Genomic DNA, 17,486 nt, shown 5'->3' with positions numbered 1-17,486 from the left:
TAATTCTTCTGGTGTTGGATGAAAGGTACTTGAACTGTAAATCATAGTAGGTAAATGCCATCAGACTAAACGTAATTATACTTAAAAACCTGATACGATATTGATTCAATTCAACAAAACATAGCACTTAGTAAGAACTGATGAAAAGAACGATACCTATGTAACATTTGAAAAATATTCAAACCATCATTACAACAGCTGTTGCCTCCAGTGATAATGGCAAGCAGGAAGACACCACACAAAAACCACATGCAATGCATCCTGGGTGGGAAAGTGAAGATGAAGATACCACAAACACAACTATGGATAATATCCCACCTATAATTATTCTTTCAAGTGAAGGAAAGCATGAAAAGGAGACGCATCATACAGGTACCTCCCAGGAAATAGAACTTTAATAAATTTGCAGTTCTTTGTATTATTTTTCAAATGTACTGCATTGTCACCGTACTCCATTTGAAGAGCTATCCCAACTACTCTCATTCTCTCTGCCAGTTGATAATAAAGTTCCATTCATTTGCAACAAAATAATGGTATTCATAACCCGCTTAAAAGCAGAGTCAGTAATTACAGGAGACGACTCTCCATACTTAGCCTTCAAACCCAGGTGTGTGTTTTTTATGAGTCACTGTTAGAAGGTGGGTGTATAAATGCAGAAAGTACAGAAATAAATTGCCATAACTGCGACTTTCAGGGATGACAGTGACCACTGACTTATGAATGGAGTAATTTAGTGGTGGAGTAGTAAGGACAGGTAAAATACAAATAAATCTAGGGCTGAAGGGCTACTTGGCATTACGCCTCCAAGTTACAAAAACAAAACAAAACTTTACATGAATAGTCTTGTAGAGATACAATTTTATTTGTTGTTAAACCAATCTGTTTCATTGAAATCTTTTGAAGGAAATTCTGCCATCAACATGCCCTTTAGGGATGCTGATGGGCTAGAAAGAGTCAGAAGCCTCCCAATACATAACCATAGAATTATAGAGTTGGAGGGGACCCCCAAAGGCCATCTGGTCCAAGCCCCTGCAATGCAGGAATCTCAACAAAAGTTTCCACAACAGTTGACCATCTAATCTCTGCTTAAAAACCTCCAGTGAAGGAGAGTCCCTCACCTACTAAGGGAGTCGTTCCACTGTTAGGCTACTCCTATTGTCAGAAGGTTCTTCCTAATGTTTAGCTGGAATCTCCTTTCTTGTAACTTGAATCTATGTGCAGTAGAAGGCCAGGTAATGTGCCTCTCAGTAAACAATTTCGTAATAGATTACATAAGCATTGTAATGAATGAATGAATGAATGATCTAACTATATTGTGACAGCTGTGGTCTCTGATGGTGGTAGTGACCATGAAGATTCTACTCAAGAAGCACATCCTGGCCAGAACAATGAACACAGGCATCCTTCAAACACGTCAACAGATTATTTTGTACCTGGAATTATTTCTTCAGTTGAATACGTGCATGGAAATGAAACTTCACATATAGGTACAAGCAAGAAGAAGAAAATTCAGATATTCTCTTTGTTACGTTCTAGATGAATTAGGCTGCTGTATTGAGCTAGATAACAGGTTGCAATTTTAATCTTACTGAAATCAATTACAGTGGTACCTTGGGTTACGAACTTAGTTCGTTCCGGAGGTCTGTTCTTAACCTGAAACCTTTCTTAACCTGAGGTACCACCTTAGCTAATGGAGCCTGCTGCACTGCTTGAGTGCAATTTCTGTTCTCATCCTGGGGCTTGCCGATCAGAAGGTTGGTAGTTTGAATCCCCGCAATGGGGTGAGCTCCTGTTGCTCGGTCCCTGCTCCTGCCAACCTAGCAGTTCAAAAGCACATCAAAGTGCAAGTAGATAAATTGGTACCACTCTGGCGGGAAGGTAAATTGCGTTTCCGTGCGCTGCTCTGGTTCACCAGAAGTGGCTTAGTCATGCTGGCCACATGACCCGTAAGCTGTATATCGGCACCCTTGGCCGATAAAGCGAGATGAGCGTCGCAACCCCAGAGTCGGCCACAACTAGACCTAACTTTACCTTTACCTATAGTTATGGTATAAGCCTTGAACGTCCATTTTTCATTCATGCACACAGTAAAGCTTTTAAGTAACAATAAAATACACTGCAAATATCTAGAGATAACTTGCTACTTAGTACCAGTTATAGATAGGTAGCCGTGTTGGTCTGCCATAGTCAAAACAAAATAAAAAAATTCCTTCCAGTAGCACCTTAAAGACCAACTAAGTTAGTTCTAGGTATGAGCTTTCGTGTGCATGCACACTTCTTCAGTGTGCATGCACACGAAAGCTCATACCTAGAACTAACTTAGTTGGTCTTTAAGGTGCTACTGGAAGGAATTTTTTTATTTTGTTTTTGCTTCTTAGTAGTATTCCTCTATCAGAAAGTTAGAATAAAAAGAAAACATTTCATGTAACTATAAAGAGGAAGTGTGCATTTTTGTTTTGTTTTTGTTTTTTTCATTCTGTTGACATATTCCAAATGAATTATATTCCTTTTGTGTCCTGGTTTGTAAGGAAACTAAATTTGCATTGAGATCCACTAAAATCTGGTAATGGGTATCCATTAGCAATACTAATTTTAAAAAATTAAATGCGATGCTAAGCAAATCATGTGGGATGTAGTTCTGCAAATGTTACAGAACACTTAACATTAACCCAACCCAACCATCATTATCATAGCTGTGGGTTCCAGTGATGATATCAAACATGAAGTTGCTACTCGTGATCCAACGGTACATGATATACATCATGAATCGGGAAGAGAAGATGATTATTCTACAAACAGCACGAAGGATGAAGTACCCATAGAAGTTATTCCTCCAGCTGGAAACAATAACATAGATAATTTCTATCATACAGGTAGTTGTGGCAGATCCATTCTTAATTATGTGGTGATTGGTGGTGGTGTGGGGAATCACATTGCTCACAACTGGATACTTATTTTCAGTCAGTAAATACAGTTGAACATGTAAGGTGCACAAGAAATGTAATTGCATTACATTATGAGTAAAGCTGAGAACATTGCGCAGTGAGTTATTGGGAGGGGAGTGGCTTGCAAAAGCCATCATTTTGTATTTTAACACGTCCAAACCTAAGTTCATCATTGATTCACCAAACAGCTGTCATACACAACGATCATGAAGACTCAACTCAACAACCATTACCTCCCATTCATCAGCCAGGCTGGGGTGCTGAAGAAATATATCCCACAAATACTTCTAGAGATGGTATACCGATGGGAGTTGATTCAGATAGTGAAAGCAAACAAACAGGTATTGCGCTGAATAATCTATTCATTTCATCACAATGTATGAAATGAAGCACTGCTTTTGAAACAAAGAATTTGTCGTTCTTTAAATCTGGACCCCGCCTTTCCACCAAATGGAAATGTTGATTAATGTCTAGATTTTAAGGTTGGAATTCTAACCTAAGAATATTATTTGTTCCTTTTAACATAAGGTTGCTGTTTTCGGGCAATTTGAAAGGGACTGATTCTTTGGGATCAATGTCTCATGCTCTAGGAAATCCACTGATTTTAACTTTTGAAGGTTAGCTCTAGCCTCTGAGAGTTGAAAGTGTCCTATGGGGATATTTTTAGGCAATGATACATGACAAGGACAAGTGATTTGTTCAAAATAGGGATTAGGGCATAAATTGTACTGAGGCATAGCCTTCTGAAAATTAGAATTAAAAGTTCTCTCACTAGAGGCAAGCTTGCTATTCCTTAATAATAATAAGGAACAACTCCTGTTCTAAGAGTTGATTTTATGCAAACCCCATTTAAAGGAGATGTTCCTCCCATCAAGTTTATATAGCAGGCTCCAGAAAAAACAGGCCTGGCAATATAGACAATAGCATTCATTCCACGACACAAGAACTTGATAGTACCTGACCAGATATTTCTATGCTGATGTTTTGTTTTGTTCTCAAGCCAGTCTGTAGGGCATAATGTCCTTTGGTTTAAATTTTTGATCATGTGTAGAGCTTGTAGAACATAAACAAACAAGATATACAAATATGGTTCTGAAACTAAGTCTTACATTTTAATTCTTTATATCTCATTCATTATGATTATTATTTGCATATGCCAATCACCCAGAGTCAAATAATGATGTTTGCTGTGATGATCATTTAATTATGACATGATTTATAATAAAATGAGCCCAAGTTAAAACCTGTAGAACAGCTGAAATGAGTGTGTGAGAAAGGGAGTGGTGAGTAGAGAGCAGAAGGTTGAAGAACGTGGGTTCTCATCCACAACTGACAAGTACTTGGCTGTAGCTCATGAATAGTTTTCTCTTCCATCAAAAGTATATAACACAGATGTCATTGTCAAGTTGATGAAATTTTCTGCACGCCTAATCAACTGTCAGTGTCAGCTGGTGATGTCAGATGTTGGATCAGAAAATAAAACCAAGGGGGAAGCGAGATCACTGTGAAAGTCTTTTGGAATTTCTGAATTGTAGCAAATCTGGCATCCCAGCATGTTGTTTGGATAGAAATATTCTGCTGGTAGAGTAAGAAGTCAGTGGATCAGAGTGAAAAGCAGCTAACAGTTTTGCTATTTTTACAATCTCAATTCATTTACCATTGCCATAGATGTGGCCAAAGAAGATTCAACCCCAGAACCAGTGAGGCAATGGGGTCGTGAAGACAAATACACGACGAAATCAACAGCAGATGTCTTAGTTCCTGGAATTGTTCCTCGAAGAGGAATAAGTCAAAAAAATAATACTGATCATACAGGTATTCAGTAGAATGGTGGTGGGATTCCTTTTAACCCTGTCTATCTTAGGTGAGATAATCTCATGTTGTTAATTTTCATGTCTATTTTAAAACAGAACAGACACCGAAAATTAAATTGCATGTAACCTGAACTTATATAAGGTCGAGGAACAGAAACTAAATTGTTACCTTGGCCAGGACCTTATTGGTAAAACGAATGTGTTGAAGTTGCTACTTGGGGACTGTACCATGTGGAGATCACCTCATAAAATAATGTCATAAAATCATTTGTAAGCAGTTGCAGCCTAATGACATTTCCATATCTTTGAACTTCAGTTTTGAAATTTCCCTGTCAAAATTCCTTGTATTCTTTAATATTATTATTCTTTTAATATAATTAATATTAATATAATATTAATATTAATATCCTTTAATTGTGGCTAAGGGAGCACATGTGATTGTGATAGCCATGACCATTTTGATAGCCACCAAGATTGTGAGAAATACTTGTCTGTTTGCCAGGCACTGCAGGTTTACACAACGTAAATTTGTTGAAGGAGTATTGCATTTTGAGTTGTGATCAAATTGACTGTTTCCCAAACATATGTTATTTTTTTTGCGGGGGTAGGGGGGAGGGAGAGTATGCTATGTACAGGGGAATAATTTTCTAAAACAATTTAGGTCATGATTTCTCTAATCCGTTGTGCAAATATTTGCATTTATTGTTTCAATTATGTCATTTTGCTATCATGTGAAGCTAATGATCCTTCACAAAATGTATCTATTATGCTGTCTGCTGTTACATCTCCTACTTGAGAGCCTAGTGATGTCTTTAAATACTGTCTTTATGTCAGTATTAATGCCAAGATGTAAGGTTTTGCAGGATCCTTGCTTAAACATGGCAGTGTGTTGAAGTCTTTGGTGTACTTTAGAGACTCGTTTCCTTCCTAGTTTCAGTGGCTAGTGTTTCTTTTTAGGTAGACAATTAGAGCATCTCTTAATATCTGTAGTAAGAACTGATATATTGATTATTCATTTCACTTTGTTGTTCCTGGCATATTCTTGGGCTTTCCAAACTGCTGGTGTGCCTTACATTTCTTGAATATTTATCTCTGTAGAGATAAAAATCGGACTGAATTTGAGCCAGTGGGTTTGTTTAAGTTTTGAAAAAGGGAAGGAAATGACAACACCTTACTTCCCAAGCGTGGTGTGGGTTAATGGGCTTGTTAGCAGGAGCCATGCATGAATTTTATTGTTAGACAATATTTCCAATACTCTAATGTGGCATCTTTTGCCAAATGGTCCTTGGATCCAATGTTACTTTGATCTGAGCTGCTTCTGGCTGTTGATCACTTGAGTCTCTGTCCATTACTACTGGAAGTTTTCATGAGCAGATCAGAAACATTGCAACCTTCCCTATTTTGTTCTTTTTAAACTTTCAGTATAGTAGGAATTTTGTAAAACAAACAAACAAAAAAACCAAAACAAACGGTTTTAATTCTGCAAAATTCAAGGTTAATTGATAGTTAATAGTTAATTCAACCATCATTACAACAGCAGTAGTCTCAAAGGATGGAACCAAAACTGAAGAATCAACACAAGATCCACAGTTACATGGACTGCATCCTGAATGGAGCACTGAAGATGAGCCTGCTGTAAATGGCACTCAAGATTATGTATTACCTGGAGTTTTTCCTGAAATTGACAGTGGTTCTGACAGACATCCATCATCGCCTACTGCCAGTAAGAGTTATAAATTCCAGGAACTTCAGCTAACCTTTACTTTTCCATACATCAAAATCCTGGGGAAATGCGGTGTGGAAACAAATAGCTATTAGATGGAAATCTTACTATGATTACATTCTGTTTATTTCATGGCTTCTTGCAAAGATGCATGATCAAACTCTGATTTTAATGAATGCGTTTGCACTAGTCGAAGGAAGGTGTGTGATCGTTTCTCAACAATCTTTCTGTCTCTCCAGTTTTGGAGATTAGTTGATTTTTCTCTCTTCTCACTTATGGGAACTATTTTCAAATTAGTAACAGATTAATATATATTTCTATAAGTATCACTACAAACAATTACACATAGCAATATTAGCTAACGTCTGCGGTGTTTGCATGCATTTGATAAGTGTATGTGGTGTTATGGAAAGGCAGTTTCACCCTGATTGCTACAGGGATACACTTCACAGAAGAACTCAAAATACAGGGCTAAAGAATACAATAAATATAAACTAGCTGGAAATTTAAAAGAAGAAAGCATTTTATCATGGTTTGGAAAACTGATTTTAATTTTCATAGCCTGCCAGTATTTTACAAAAGAAGGCTTTTTGAAATGGTTGGCAAACAAGGTGTGATAGGGAGAAACCCAAATGAAAGCTCTGAGGAAACTATGGTTTATATGGAGCTTAAGCACTGCTGTATCCTTGTACTTTACCATTCCCGTGTCAAGGAATAGGGCCTTGTTATGAAACTCAACGCACCTGTGTTTCCTTTGACAATATCATGTATTTTTTTTGTCTGTGAAAACTCAAGGGCTCCAGATTTATATAACACAGCTCTAATGTTTTGTGAGCAATGCATGTTTGTTTGTTTTTTATCTAGGTGATAACCCAAATGACGCAAAGGGGTCCGGAAGAGGGACACACATTGACCAGACAGGGGAATCGCCAAAAAGCGAGCCACGAATGGCTATCATACCAGGTTGGTGTCTTTACTTTTACCATTTATGTTTATTATAAAGTCCTATTGGTTTGTGATGGCTCCTCTCACTGCCACCACTGGAAGTGGTGAGCCTCTAGGTCAGTGGTTCCCAATCTTTTTATGGCCATGCCCCACCTCAGCATCTCTAAAATCCTGATTCCCCACCCCACCCCGGTGACATATAATTCTTATTATTTAAGAAGTGAACTCCTATTCACGTGGAGGAAGCTTAAAAGGCCATTCACTCGTTCTCAAATTGCCCCCGTGTGGGGCGTGTGCCCCACTTTGGGAACCACAGCTCTAGATGCTTTGTGTGTAGAACTTCTTAGATTAAATCACTGAGAAATTAAGTTAAAGGTTCAGTCTAGGCAAGACTGTCACCTTACATTTCAGGATCTTCTGCCAGGCAGACAAGGAAAACACTTGGTTACATAGGCCACCAGATTCATTATAAAGTGGCTTCATTTTTGTCATGTATTTACATGGTCAGTGTAGCAGGAAACAGGAGGGAAAGTCTCAGGAACTTAGTTATCAGTTCTTGGGGAGCCCGGGGGCAAGTCACTATCACTGGTCTCCCTCAGTGTCATTGTTGCTAGTTGCCACTGCCAGACAGAGCCTGTGAGGAAGCAGGAGGCAGCAGCTACTACTGTTTCTTTTCAGCACCATCATTGTTTGCTAGCTCATCCTATCTGGGTCAGAGATGGGGAGTCCAGGGGCGGGGGCAGGCACCTGGCTGAACCCACCTTTAAAAATAATATTGCAGCACCATGCTAGTTCCTTGCAGTATTTCCTTCATGCAGCCTTGTATGTGGATACACAGCCTTGTGGAGAAATCTTAGCATAACAAAGGAAGAACCTGGAAACAACCAGCAGCCATTTTCTTAGTCACAGCAGTGCTGTGTACCAGCTGTTATGATCGGGTTTCTGTATGCTTCCCACTTCTCACAAAAGAGTCTCCATACAGTTATTTTTGCCATTTATATGGGCATGCAGGGGAGGAAAGAATATTTGTGAGCCAGACCTGAGAGGAAACCTCACTCTGTTGCTTCATACATTGAAAGAAAACAATAAGCATGGGTCCTTTAAGGAAATAAAGTGGGGTTATTAATGATACTATGTCAACTACTGTGTCAACTCTCTATCCAGATGACTAGCCAGTAAAAGTTTCCATGTTTTTTTCCCCTCCCTCGAACTTCCACCCACAGATTGGCTTATTGTAGTTGCTTCTCTCTTGGCACTGGCATTGATACTTGGTGTTTGCATTGCTGTGAACAGTCGAAGGAGGTAAGGAATGGCTTTTGTAAATTTCCACTGGTTAGTGCCAGAACTTTCTTTTAGTCTTGTTGCTGGGAAATTCCAACATCCAAGATCTGACATCTTTAAATAATACAAAGGAGAAAGCAGCTCCTTCTTTCAAGAGATGTCCATTGAAAAGCACACGTCAAGGCACACAATAGTGCATTTATACAAAAGTGTGGCTGGTAAATATTTAAATAAGTAAGCAATGAAGGAACTTCTTTATGCTTCTGAATATCTTTTAACCTTGCAACTGTAATAGTTAGCTGGTAATCAGTAAGTTTATTTTTTTCTTGTTTTTATAGTGGGTGTGTGGATGGATAGATAGATGCGAGGGAGAGAGAGGTTGTCAACTATGTATTTTTAATGTGTTTTTTTCCCCTTTGACATGAAATTGCACTATACAAGTATTTTCCTAAAGGATGCTCAGTCCTGCATGTGGGCATCCCATAGACATCTAGGTGGCCACTGTGAGAGCAGGCAGGCACAGGAGGGATGGAGCTCTCCTTTCGTCCTATGCAACCAGCATAGAAACCAAGTAGGCTGCCAAAGCAAGGAAGCCCTGTCTTCTGGGCCCGGCATAGAAATGCAGTAGGTTAGAGGAGAGATGGAGCTCCTTGTTCTCCTCCTTCCAGCTCTCAGCACGATAGTAAAAATTGCAGGCTTGTAACTTTTGTGGGCTTCTTTGCCACGCAGCAAAGCACCCACCTGCCTGTAACTGTAGATGATCCTATACTGTTAACCCATTTTGAGTCATGAGCGGACACCTCTCCACTGACTGTGGACTGAGAATTACTACCTTGGCTGCAATCTGCATTCCAGTCCTATCAAAGTCATGTTACTTCATTGTTGTTGTTTTTATCTTATCTACCACACAGAAGGTACTTTTCAGAAGTATTTCCTGCTAGTTTGTAAGTTGATGCATGGATCTAAGTGTGGACATAAACGTTTACCAATTAATGATAGACTCTGACCTTTCATAGCTGCTATTTTCTTCCTTTGTCTTGAAAGAAGCAGACAAGCACAGACCAACCATGATCAAATGCAGATAACATTTCCTTTAAAATGGTTCAGTCTGGAAGCTATAAATCAAAATGGCATCCTAACTGAAAACGTAGCTTTTCTTCGAATATCACAAGATAAAATACTACATGCATACCTGCAGGTTTCCCATGGGCATCTTGTTGGCCAAAGTGAGGACAGGATGCTGGACTTTTATTATGTTGTAAAGCTTTGATTAACCCAGATAGAATCAGTGAGTTTTACTTCACTTTTTAATGTGATTATGTGCTTTGACATCCCATGTTTTTCCCTTTCCATTAGATGTGGACAGAAGCAAAAACTTATTATCAACAATGGCAAAGGAGGCATAAATGAGAAAAACAAGGGTGGTTTGAATGGAGAAGCCAGTAGATCTCGGGAAATGGTTCATTTGGTGCATGATGAGAAGCCAGAAAACCAAACAGATGAATTCCAGGCAATTGATGAAACACAGAACCAACAAGAAGTGGCCTTGAAGAGTGGCGTGTAAGAGAGCTGCGCCAATCCAATTTCATCAGAGGTGAAGAAGCAAAAAAACAATGCACGGAACTGGGACTAGAACTCACAAATGCAATGAGCTACTGATGTCTTTGAAGCATAATTAAGCATACATTTTCTTCTTTCTCTATTTTTAATGGTCAGGTACAAGATAAAAATGTCGTGTTTCCTCTGCTCAAGATTGCTTAATTTTGCCCAGTTCAGATGGGCGACCACCAACATCACCCGTCTCCCAATTGTGGTCTACTGTTTGATAAGGCAGAATACCAACTTCAACTTATTTCCCCTAACTTGTGCAGCTTTCCCCTCATTATATTGTAATGGAGTCACCAGGATCTCTAGCCAGTGCCTTTAAGGCATTAAGGTACTGAGCATAACCTTGAGGCCTAGAACATCAATATTAATTGCAATGGGAGACTTCAGAACAGAATTCTTATTTGTCACTTAGCCCTGAAGGATTTGTCATCTTTTTTAATCTCACTCACTTCTTGATATTTGGAATTGTGTGCTGAAGTAATTGAATACAGACAGACAAATTTGTCCAAAAATTCCAGGAATGTCCAATAACAATTTTTAATAGGGTGGAAAGGCGAGTAAGAATAAAATTGATTTTATAGCAAATAAATTTTTATTCTCTATAATCTAAATAATCTGTGATGTTGTTTTTGCATTTCAAAGTTGCATATCTGTTGCATGGTTCATAGTTGGAATATTTGTTTAAAGTATTAATTCAGCTCCATTTGACTAGACCACATTTAGATATAATGGATGTACAACAGTAGATTTTCTATGGGATCCTTTGTATGTTTCCAATGAATTGGGGGTCTGAATCGAAACCCTATGTGTCTGGGTGTTGTGTCTACTTCAAATAACTCTTTCCATTTTGGAGTTCCATGCATGGCTGCCAGCCTAATGTCAGAAACAGCACATGTAACTCCTAGTTAGATGGTTGGGTGGGGTGATGGCACTCATAAGTTGTATCGCAGCTGCTTACTAGGAAGAAGGGGAGGCTGGTGCAGTGCTGACACACTAGCAGAGGTGCCAGATTGGCTCTGCTGGTACATTTGCACCACACTTTCCTTTCCTGAAAGCAGCAGCAATGTGGCTGATCAGAGGTCAGGTGAGTGCCATTGCTGCAACACACTGTCTGCTACTGGTAGCTCCAAGAACCATTCAGAGGTCCAAGAACCACACATGTACAGCATTCCTTTGCATACACATTTCCCATCCTAGCAGGCCGTGTGTGGGCAATAAGTTGCTTTTGTGCATAGCAGCACTATGGTGGTGGTTGCACTCTGCTGAGAATATGTTCCTTCTTAGGAAACTAGCATGTACACAGTCCATTCGTCTCATATTACCTGAATCATATTTGCAACCAACTGCTGTGGTTATTTTTATGTGCCCGGTGCAATCAAATGAAGTGTCTGAAGGAAAGGTTAAAACCCCTCTCCAACATCGAGAGGGGTTTTAACCTTTCCTTCAGACACTTCATTTGATTGCACCGGGCACATAAAAATAACCACAGCAGTCTCCATATGCCACAGAGATGAATAGCAAATGATCACTTCTTTTCCAGTAGAAAGCTATAAATGGCCTGTTGGTTACACATGTCAAATGCTATGAGAAATACAACTCACCTGTAGGACTAAGAAGAAACTAACATAAAAATCTCTGAGAAAATCAAAGACAAATATTATGAAGCTGAATAACAGTAAATAGTTGCAAATATATCACCACAGTTCCTTGTTCTTCTTATGTCCAATTTTCTTAAGAGACATATTTTTTTAAAAAAAACTAAAAACTCCTAATTACTTCCTAATTAACACCATACACATTATCATACCAATGCAGAAATATAGGCCTCTTTGTGGAAGGAGTGTTCCATGCATCAATGCTACAGCTCGGGGTAAGCATTGATATCTGTACCACATTGTTAATCTGGATCACACTACACTGTGTAGACAAACATCAGCCCTCCACCCTGCTCTGGCTGTTTAAACATGTTTGCACCTTGTCAGATAATAACACTATGAATTGTTTCTTATTTTATTCACCATTGCCACTGCAAAATCCTAGTTTTCTTTACAGTCAGAAATGCTATGGATTCCTAGCAGCATACCCTCTTTTTGAACCCACCTTTTAAAAGCCCCCACTCTGTGGATTCTTTCCAAGTGGAGAGAACCATTTATACTGTTTTAGTGTCATGTGGGAACAATTAGAATGTCATTCATTCACTCCCTTTCCAAGGCACAGTTTTAGATGTCCTTGAGTCACTGGCAGAGGATTTCCTTCTAGCCAGCATGTTCAAACAGCTGTGGCTTATTTATTTCATTGCTCCCCCCCCCCATTTGTATCAGGGACACTGGTGGTCTCCAAAAGTTATAAACACTTACTGAAGCTTGGCAGTTTTCTTCTACAGAAAATAATCTCCATTGTTTTCTAAGTTGAAGCCAGATGATATAGCCTTTAAACAAAAACACCCAATATCCCTGGTCCTGACATGAATAAAATAATAAAAGTGGTTTTCCAGCCCTTTTTTGTTCACCAACTCCCTGACTGAAGCATCATTGCTTAGGAGTTTAAAAATTGGTTTTCCGCTTCTGTGTTGGACATAATTAGCTGCTTAAGAGACAAGTCTGCTACCCAAGTGCAATGTCCTTCAGCTGCCATTGGTTCACCTGCTTTGATGTAACAGTCTGTGGTGCATGGACAGCGTTGGCCCAGAAAGCACGTTGCACTGGGACAACTGGAGACCTTTGATTTTAGATTATTTATTCTCTGATCAACTATGGCATATCGAAAGCACAAAATTTAAGTAACATGGCAAGCTTGGTTGTGTCAGATGTATGGTTTCAGACCTCTTTGCCAGAAAAGGACAGACTTCCTTAGCTGAGTCAAAAAACTCCCCATGTATAAGTAATTTAAAATAGAGATTTACATATACTAAGTAGAAATAGTGTTGGGGAATAAAATACTTTGCACAAACACATCACATATTCTTTTCAGAGTTGAAAAGTAATAATTGACACTCGCTCTAACCGTTAAAATTATGAATCCACATTTATTGATGATATGTACATAAAAAGTACAACACTTAGTGAAATATTGTCTTCGCTGATTATTTCCAGTATATAAAGAATGTCCAGTTTTGTTTTATACATAAGTTACAGAAATCAGTTCACACAGTAAGAAAGTATTAAAAGCAAATACTGTAGTTACTAAAGGAGGTATAGATAAAGATTAGGAGAATTAGAACTATAAACTACAAAAAAATATATATTCAGTAAATGAGGCATTCCCATTACAATATACAAGAAAGTAACCAGAGTTAATAGAAAGTTTTCGCATCTGCATTCATTAGTCTTTACACAAAATGTGGTACAGGAACTGTACAAGTACATCATTTCGATTCCCAGATGAACACTTCCAATCAATGTCAAAGACCAGGCTTATGGTTTCTTTTGGATGTATTCTAAATGGATCACATCACATTTCAAGGGAAGAACTGCAAATTGATCATATACACAATGGCCATGATCTCAAAGGCCCTGAGCACAATAATTTCCCTAAACGGCACAGTCCTACACATATCTACTTGGAAGTAAGTTCCATTGAGTTTAATGTAACTTACCCCCACATGAATGTGTATAGGATTTCGCCCATAGTTGCATATGAAAAAGAACACATGCACAGATCTTGAGATTTTGTGGCTTTCCCCTTTTGTTGTCTCACACACTTGCGGTCATCAGGCTCAGAGTGATTTGCCACTTCAGCAATTGCTAAAGGCAATTCACAATAGGTAAGCCGGAATCGGAAAAAGGAATAGTTATAGAGTACTTTTAAGGCAGATGACAACTAGCTTCCGTATGGGATATTTTATACCATGGAATATGCCACAGTAAAGGTGCTACATTTATTGAGTGAAAGCAACAGAGAATCCTGCCAGCCTTTCCACTAGTAGCTCTTTTTCAGAGAGCTTCTTTATTATCAGAGACATTCAAATTCTTAATATATAAAAAGTATGATTACTGGTGCATGGAAATTCTGAGATACAACTGCACATAAACACAACAGGTAAAGCACACCTCAAAAACACAACAAATTCCTTCCAGTAGCACCTTAAAGACCAACTAAGTCAGTTCTTGGTATGAGCTTTCGTGTGCATGCACACTTCTTCAAAAACACAGTTGTTTGTCTGTTTCCAAAACTGACATGAATGGGATTTGTTATAATTTTTCATATGCTTACTTTTGAAAAATGGAAGCAGTATTTGCCTCTGTGCTTCTGGCTAGCTGGTGTAACACAAATCTTAAGAATGATAATGATAGGCTTGCATCCAGCATTAGATAAACCCAGAGTAGAGCCATTGAAATTAATGGATTTGGCCAATTTGGGTCCATTAATTTCAGTGTGTCTATTCTGAGTAAACTTAGCTGGAAACAGTCCAGTGTCTATAGTTAACAGGCATGTCTGTGCCTTGATTTAAAGCAAAATGACAGGCTCAGGTTATGCAGATTCTTCAGTGGATACTGTTGTCAGTGAACAAGTGAAAGCAAATGAACATCAGAGGAATCTTGAAATGTTGTTGGATGACAGCAGGAGTCCATGTTGCAAAGCAGAAACAGACATTGCAATTGCAAACGATAAGCATGGCATCCAAAGTAAAGAGTACAGCAAGGTTTGTTTTTACTTCTGACCAATGAGCTAACTGATGCAGCGACTTACTAATAATCAGGTCTCTACATTTCCAACATATCAGGTATACAGACAAAAATATATTAATATTATAAACTCAGAATAATATGCCTACATTAATTCTTTAATGTAGCAGTGATATTGCATTCACAGTGCAGCAAAATGAGACGGCCAGTCACATTCACTAAGTGCCAGGGATTTACAAACATACACACACACTCGCATGCTGCTGGTTAGATATATAAAAACAAAGACTAACATATGTACAATGAGTCGGCTGCAATAAAAGGTTCCAACAATTATTCAGACTTTGACATGCACCAACATGTTTATATTATCAACATATAAAACCAGTTATCTGCATATGGAGATTATTCTGATAAATACCTGGGGATGGAAATACTGACAAGCAGCCAACCCAACCTAAATTCTTTTCGGAACATATTATAAAGTTTCTACTCCAGCATAACTGATGTTAAATTAAAAACCAAATGGCAACTATTAATACTGTATACACAATTTCACTGAAATTACACGAAGATAAGCTACATTATCTACACAAAGTGCGGAGAGGCACTGTTCTTCATGCGGAAAACAACGCACCAAGACTGGTATTCATAAGAGTGTCATGCTTTGACAGCTATCATTAGTACTTTTATCTTACCACTAGAACACATTTGGCTCTAATTACGAGAGTATTTGAAAACTCTGCTTTTAAAATAGAAGAGGATTACAAAATAAGTTTACATTGACAACATTCTAGATCTACTGTACAGTTTGCTCACCCAAACGCAAGGCATGTACAACAGGTTTCTCTAGTTAAATATACCTGTTTCATGGATCGTTGATGGTTTCAGTACATATCCTCTGCTCTGTGTGCTGTGCAGTTGGTGTGCCAAGAGACAACATTTACATTGTATTTAAGCTGTTCCTCAGGTTTTAATAACTCTTATTTGCTCATTCAATGTGCTTGGGTAATAGCAAGGCCATAGGACTAGAGATACTTTATAATTAACTGCTAAGGAAATAAAAGAAAAACAGATCTCATTCATCCTGGTGAAAAATATACCGCTTGCTTTCTTATAAATGTATTAAAAATCAGGAGGTATTTCTATATGTGCAAGTCGATTGACATGGTCCCATAAGAATGTTGTTTGGTCCTTTTGTACAAAGGCAAAGACATGAAACACAGTTCTGCAGTTCCTTACGTTGTCTGAACTTGTATAAATATCATTTTACGTGACAGACCCTGCAAATGATCACTGAGGTGTTCCATGGCCATAAAACTGATTCAATTTCACACTATAAGGGCAAAGCTCTGCCCTCCAGAGGAAGATCCAACTTTGTTGATACTCTCGCTGTGGAAACCTTTGTGTCCTAGCCTAAAATAAATTCTTGGTCAGGAAGAAGACAAGGAAAAACAAAAGATCCATTCCAACCTCACTTCTGACTACACCAGCAAGAGCTCAGCAGGCCATTGAATGTGGCCATTTGCCTGTCTTCTGTTCCCTTCCCCCTGCATAAGAACCCACATACCCGGGAATAACCCCCCTTGAATTCAACAGAACTCACTTCTGAGTACACATGGCTAAGTTTGGGCTGTTATTCATTAAATAGCTGTGACCCCTTATTGGCTTTGCTGCCGCCTCCTTTCTTGTACAGTATTTGTCGAGCAGCAAAACTTGTGATCTGGCTTTGAAGTGAACTGGCAAAGCCTGTTACTTTAGCCAGTCTAGAAAAGACTGTGGAGGAACTGCAGGCCTGGTCTCTGAAGGCTTCTGGCCAATCCAGCAAACAACGTCTGTGCACATAAATAAATACAGATGTTCATCTCCTTCCACGTTATGATTCTCACCCAAGCCACTTTGAACTAGCTGGATGCATCACTTGATGCCAATTACGGGACACCAGTTCTCATGCCTGATGGCCCATGACTACAGCTGGATCAGGGCCTTCTTCAGAAGCTGCAATCCTAAAGTACACAGACTTTGTAATCGATTCCATTGGAAACATTGGGGACAACAGGAAAATGCAGGAAGGAGAAGGGTTGGGGACAAAATATACTGGTGAATAAATTATTTTGGATCAGACTCTTTGTATATTGCAGGGTAGAGACCCTTCCTAATTCTCCTGGTAAAGACACCAGGTTAAGGCTGTGATTCTAAACACACTTACTAGGGAGTAAGCACTGTTTAACACAGTGGGTCTTTTGTCCGAGTAAACATGCATAGGATTACACTGTAAGTATCAAAAATAACAGATCAATCATTTGTTCATCTGATCAATCTTAAGATTATTATAACAACATAGTGTTCCATAATGAACTGCAGCATTTAAAGACACCTTTATTTCCTATTTGTGCTTTGCTTAGAGGTTATAAATAAAGTTTACAGGGTTACGTTAATTTAACACAGATAATTTTTACTAATCTATATATGTTATAAGAAAATTTTCCATTTCCCCTTTAATATGGATTCCCTGTAAATATTGTAGCTTTCTCTCTCTGTCTTA

General features: G+C 38.6%; 1 protein-coding gene and 1 long non-coding RNA gene across 18 annotated transcripts in view; one reads left to right on the top strand and one right to left on the bottom strand.

Moving 5' to 3' along the window:
• CD44 (CD44 molecule (IN blood group)) overlaps positions 1-10,930 on the top strand; it is a 70,229-nt gene extending 59,299 nt beyond the window's left edge. For 12 of the 17 annotated variants that reach the window (XM_081834145.1, XM_081834144.1, XM_081834143.1 and 9 more), the window contains 9 exons: positions 199-372; positions 1,323-1,487; positions 2,694-2,876; positions 3,134-3,286; positions 4,614-4,760; positions 6,297-6,482; positions 7,347-7,445; positions 8,651-8,729; positions 10,065-10,930. In XM_081834145.1, the coding sequence (XP_081690271.1) occupies positions 199-372; positions 1,323-1,487; positions 2,694-2,876; positions 3,134-3,286; positions 4,614-4,760; positions 6,297-6,482; positions 7,347-7,445; positions 8,651-8,729; positions 10,065-10,272 (1,394 nt within the window). In that variant the 3' untranslated portion in view covers positions 10,273-10,930. The remainder of the gene's footprint in view (positions 1-198; positions 373-1,322; positions 1,488-2,693; positions 2,877-3,133; positions 3,287-4,613; positions 4,761-6,296; positions 6,483-7,346; positions 7,446-8,650; positions 8,730-10,064) is intronic. The other 5 variants (XM_081834146.1, XM_081834148.1, XM_081834153.1 and 2 more) reach the window with 5 other exon arrangements.
• LOC309327556 lies at positions 10,187-14,371 on the bottom strand. The gene is made up of 2 exons (XR_014150561.1): positions 11,735-14,371; positions 10,187-11,662 (listed from the first exon to the last, which is right to left on the bottom strand). It is a non-coding gene; the product is annotated as an uncharacterized lncRNA (long non-coding RNA).
• Positions 14,372-17,486: the final 3,115 nt, after the last annotated feature.

This window comes from Podarcis erhardii (genome assembly GCF_964252035.2).
Source record: "Podarcis erhardii genome assembly, chromosome: 1".
NCBI lineage: Eukaryota > Metazoa > Chordata > Lepidosauria > Squamata > Lacertidae > Podarcis > Podarcis erhardii.
Note: the sequence above shows the minus strand (reverse complement) of the source record. Positions and strands in the feature narration are given on the sequence as shown.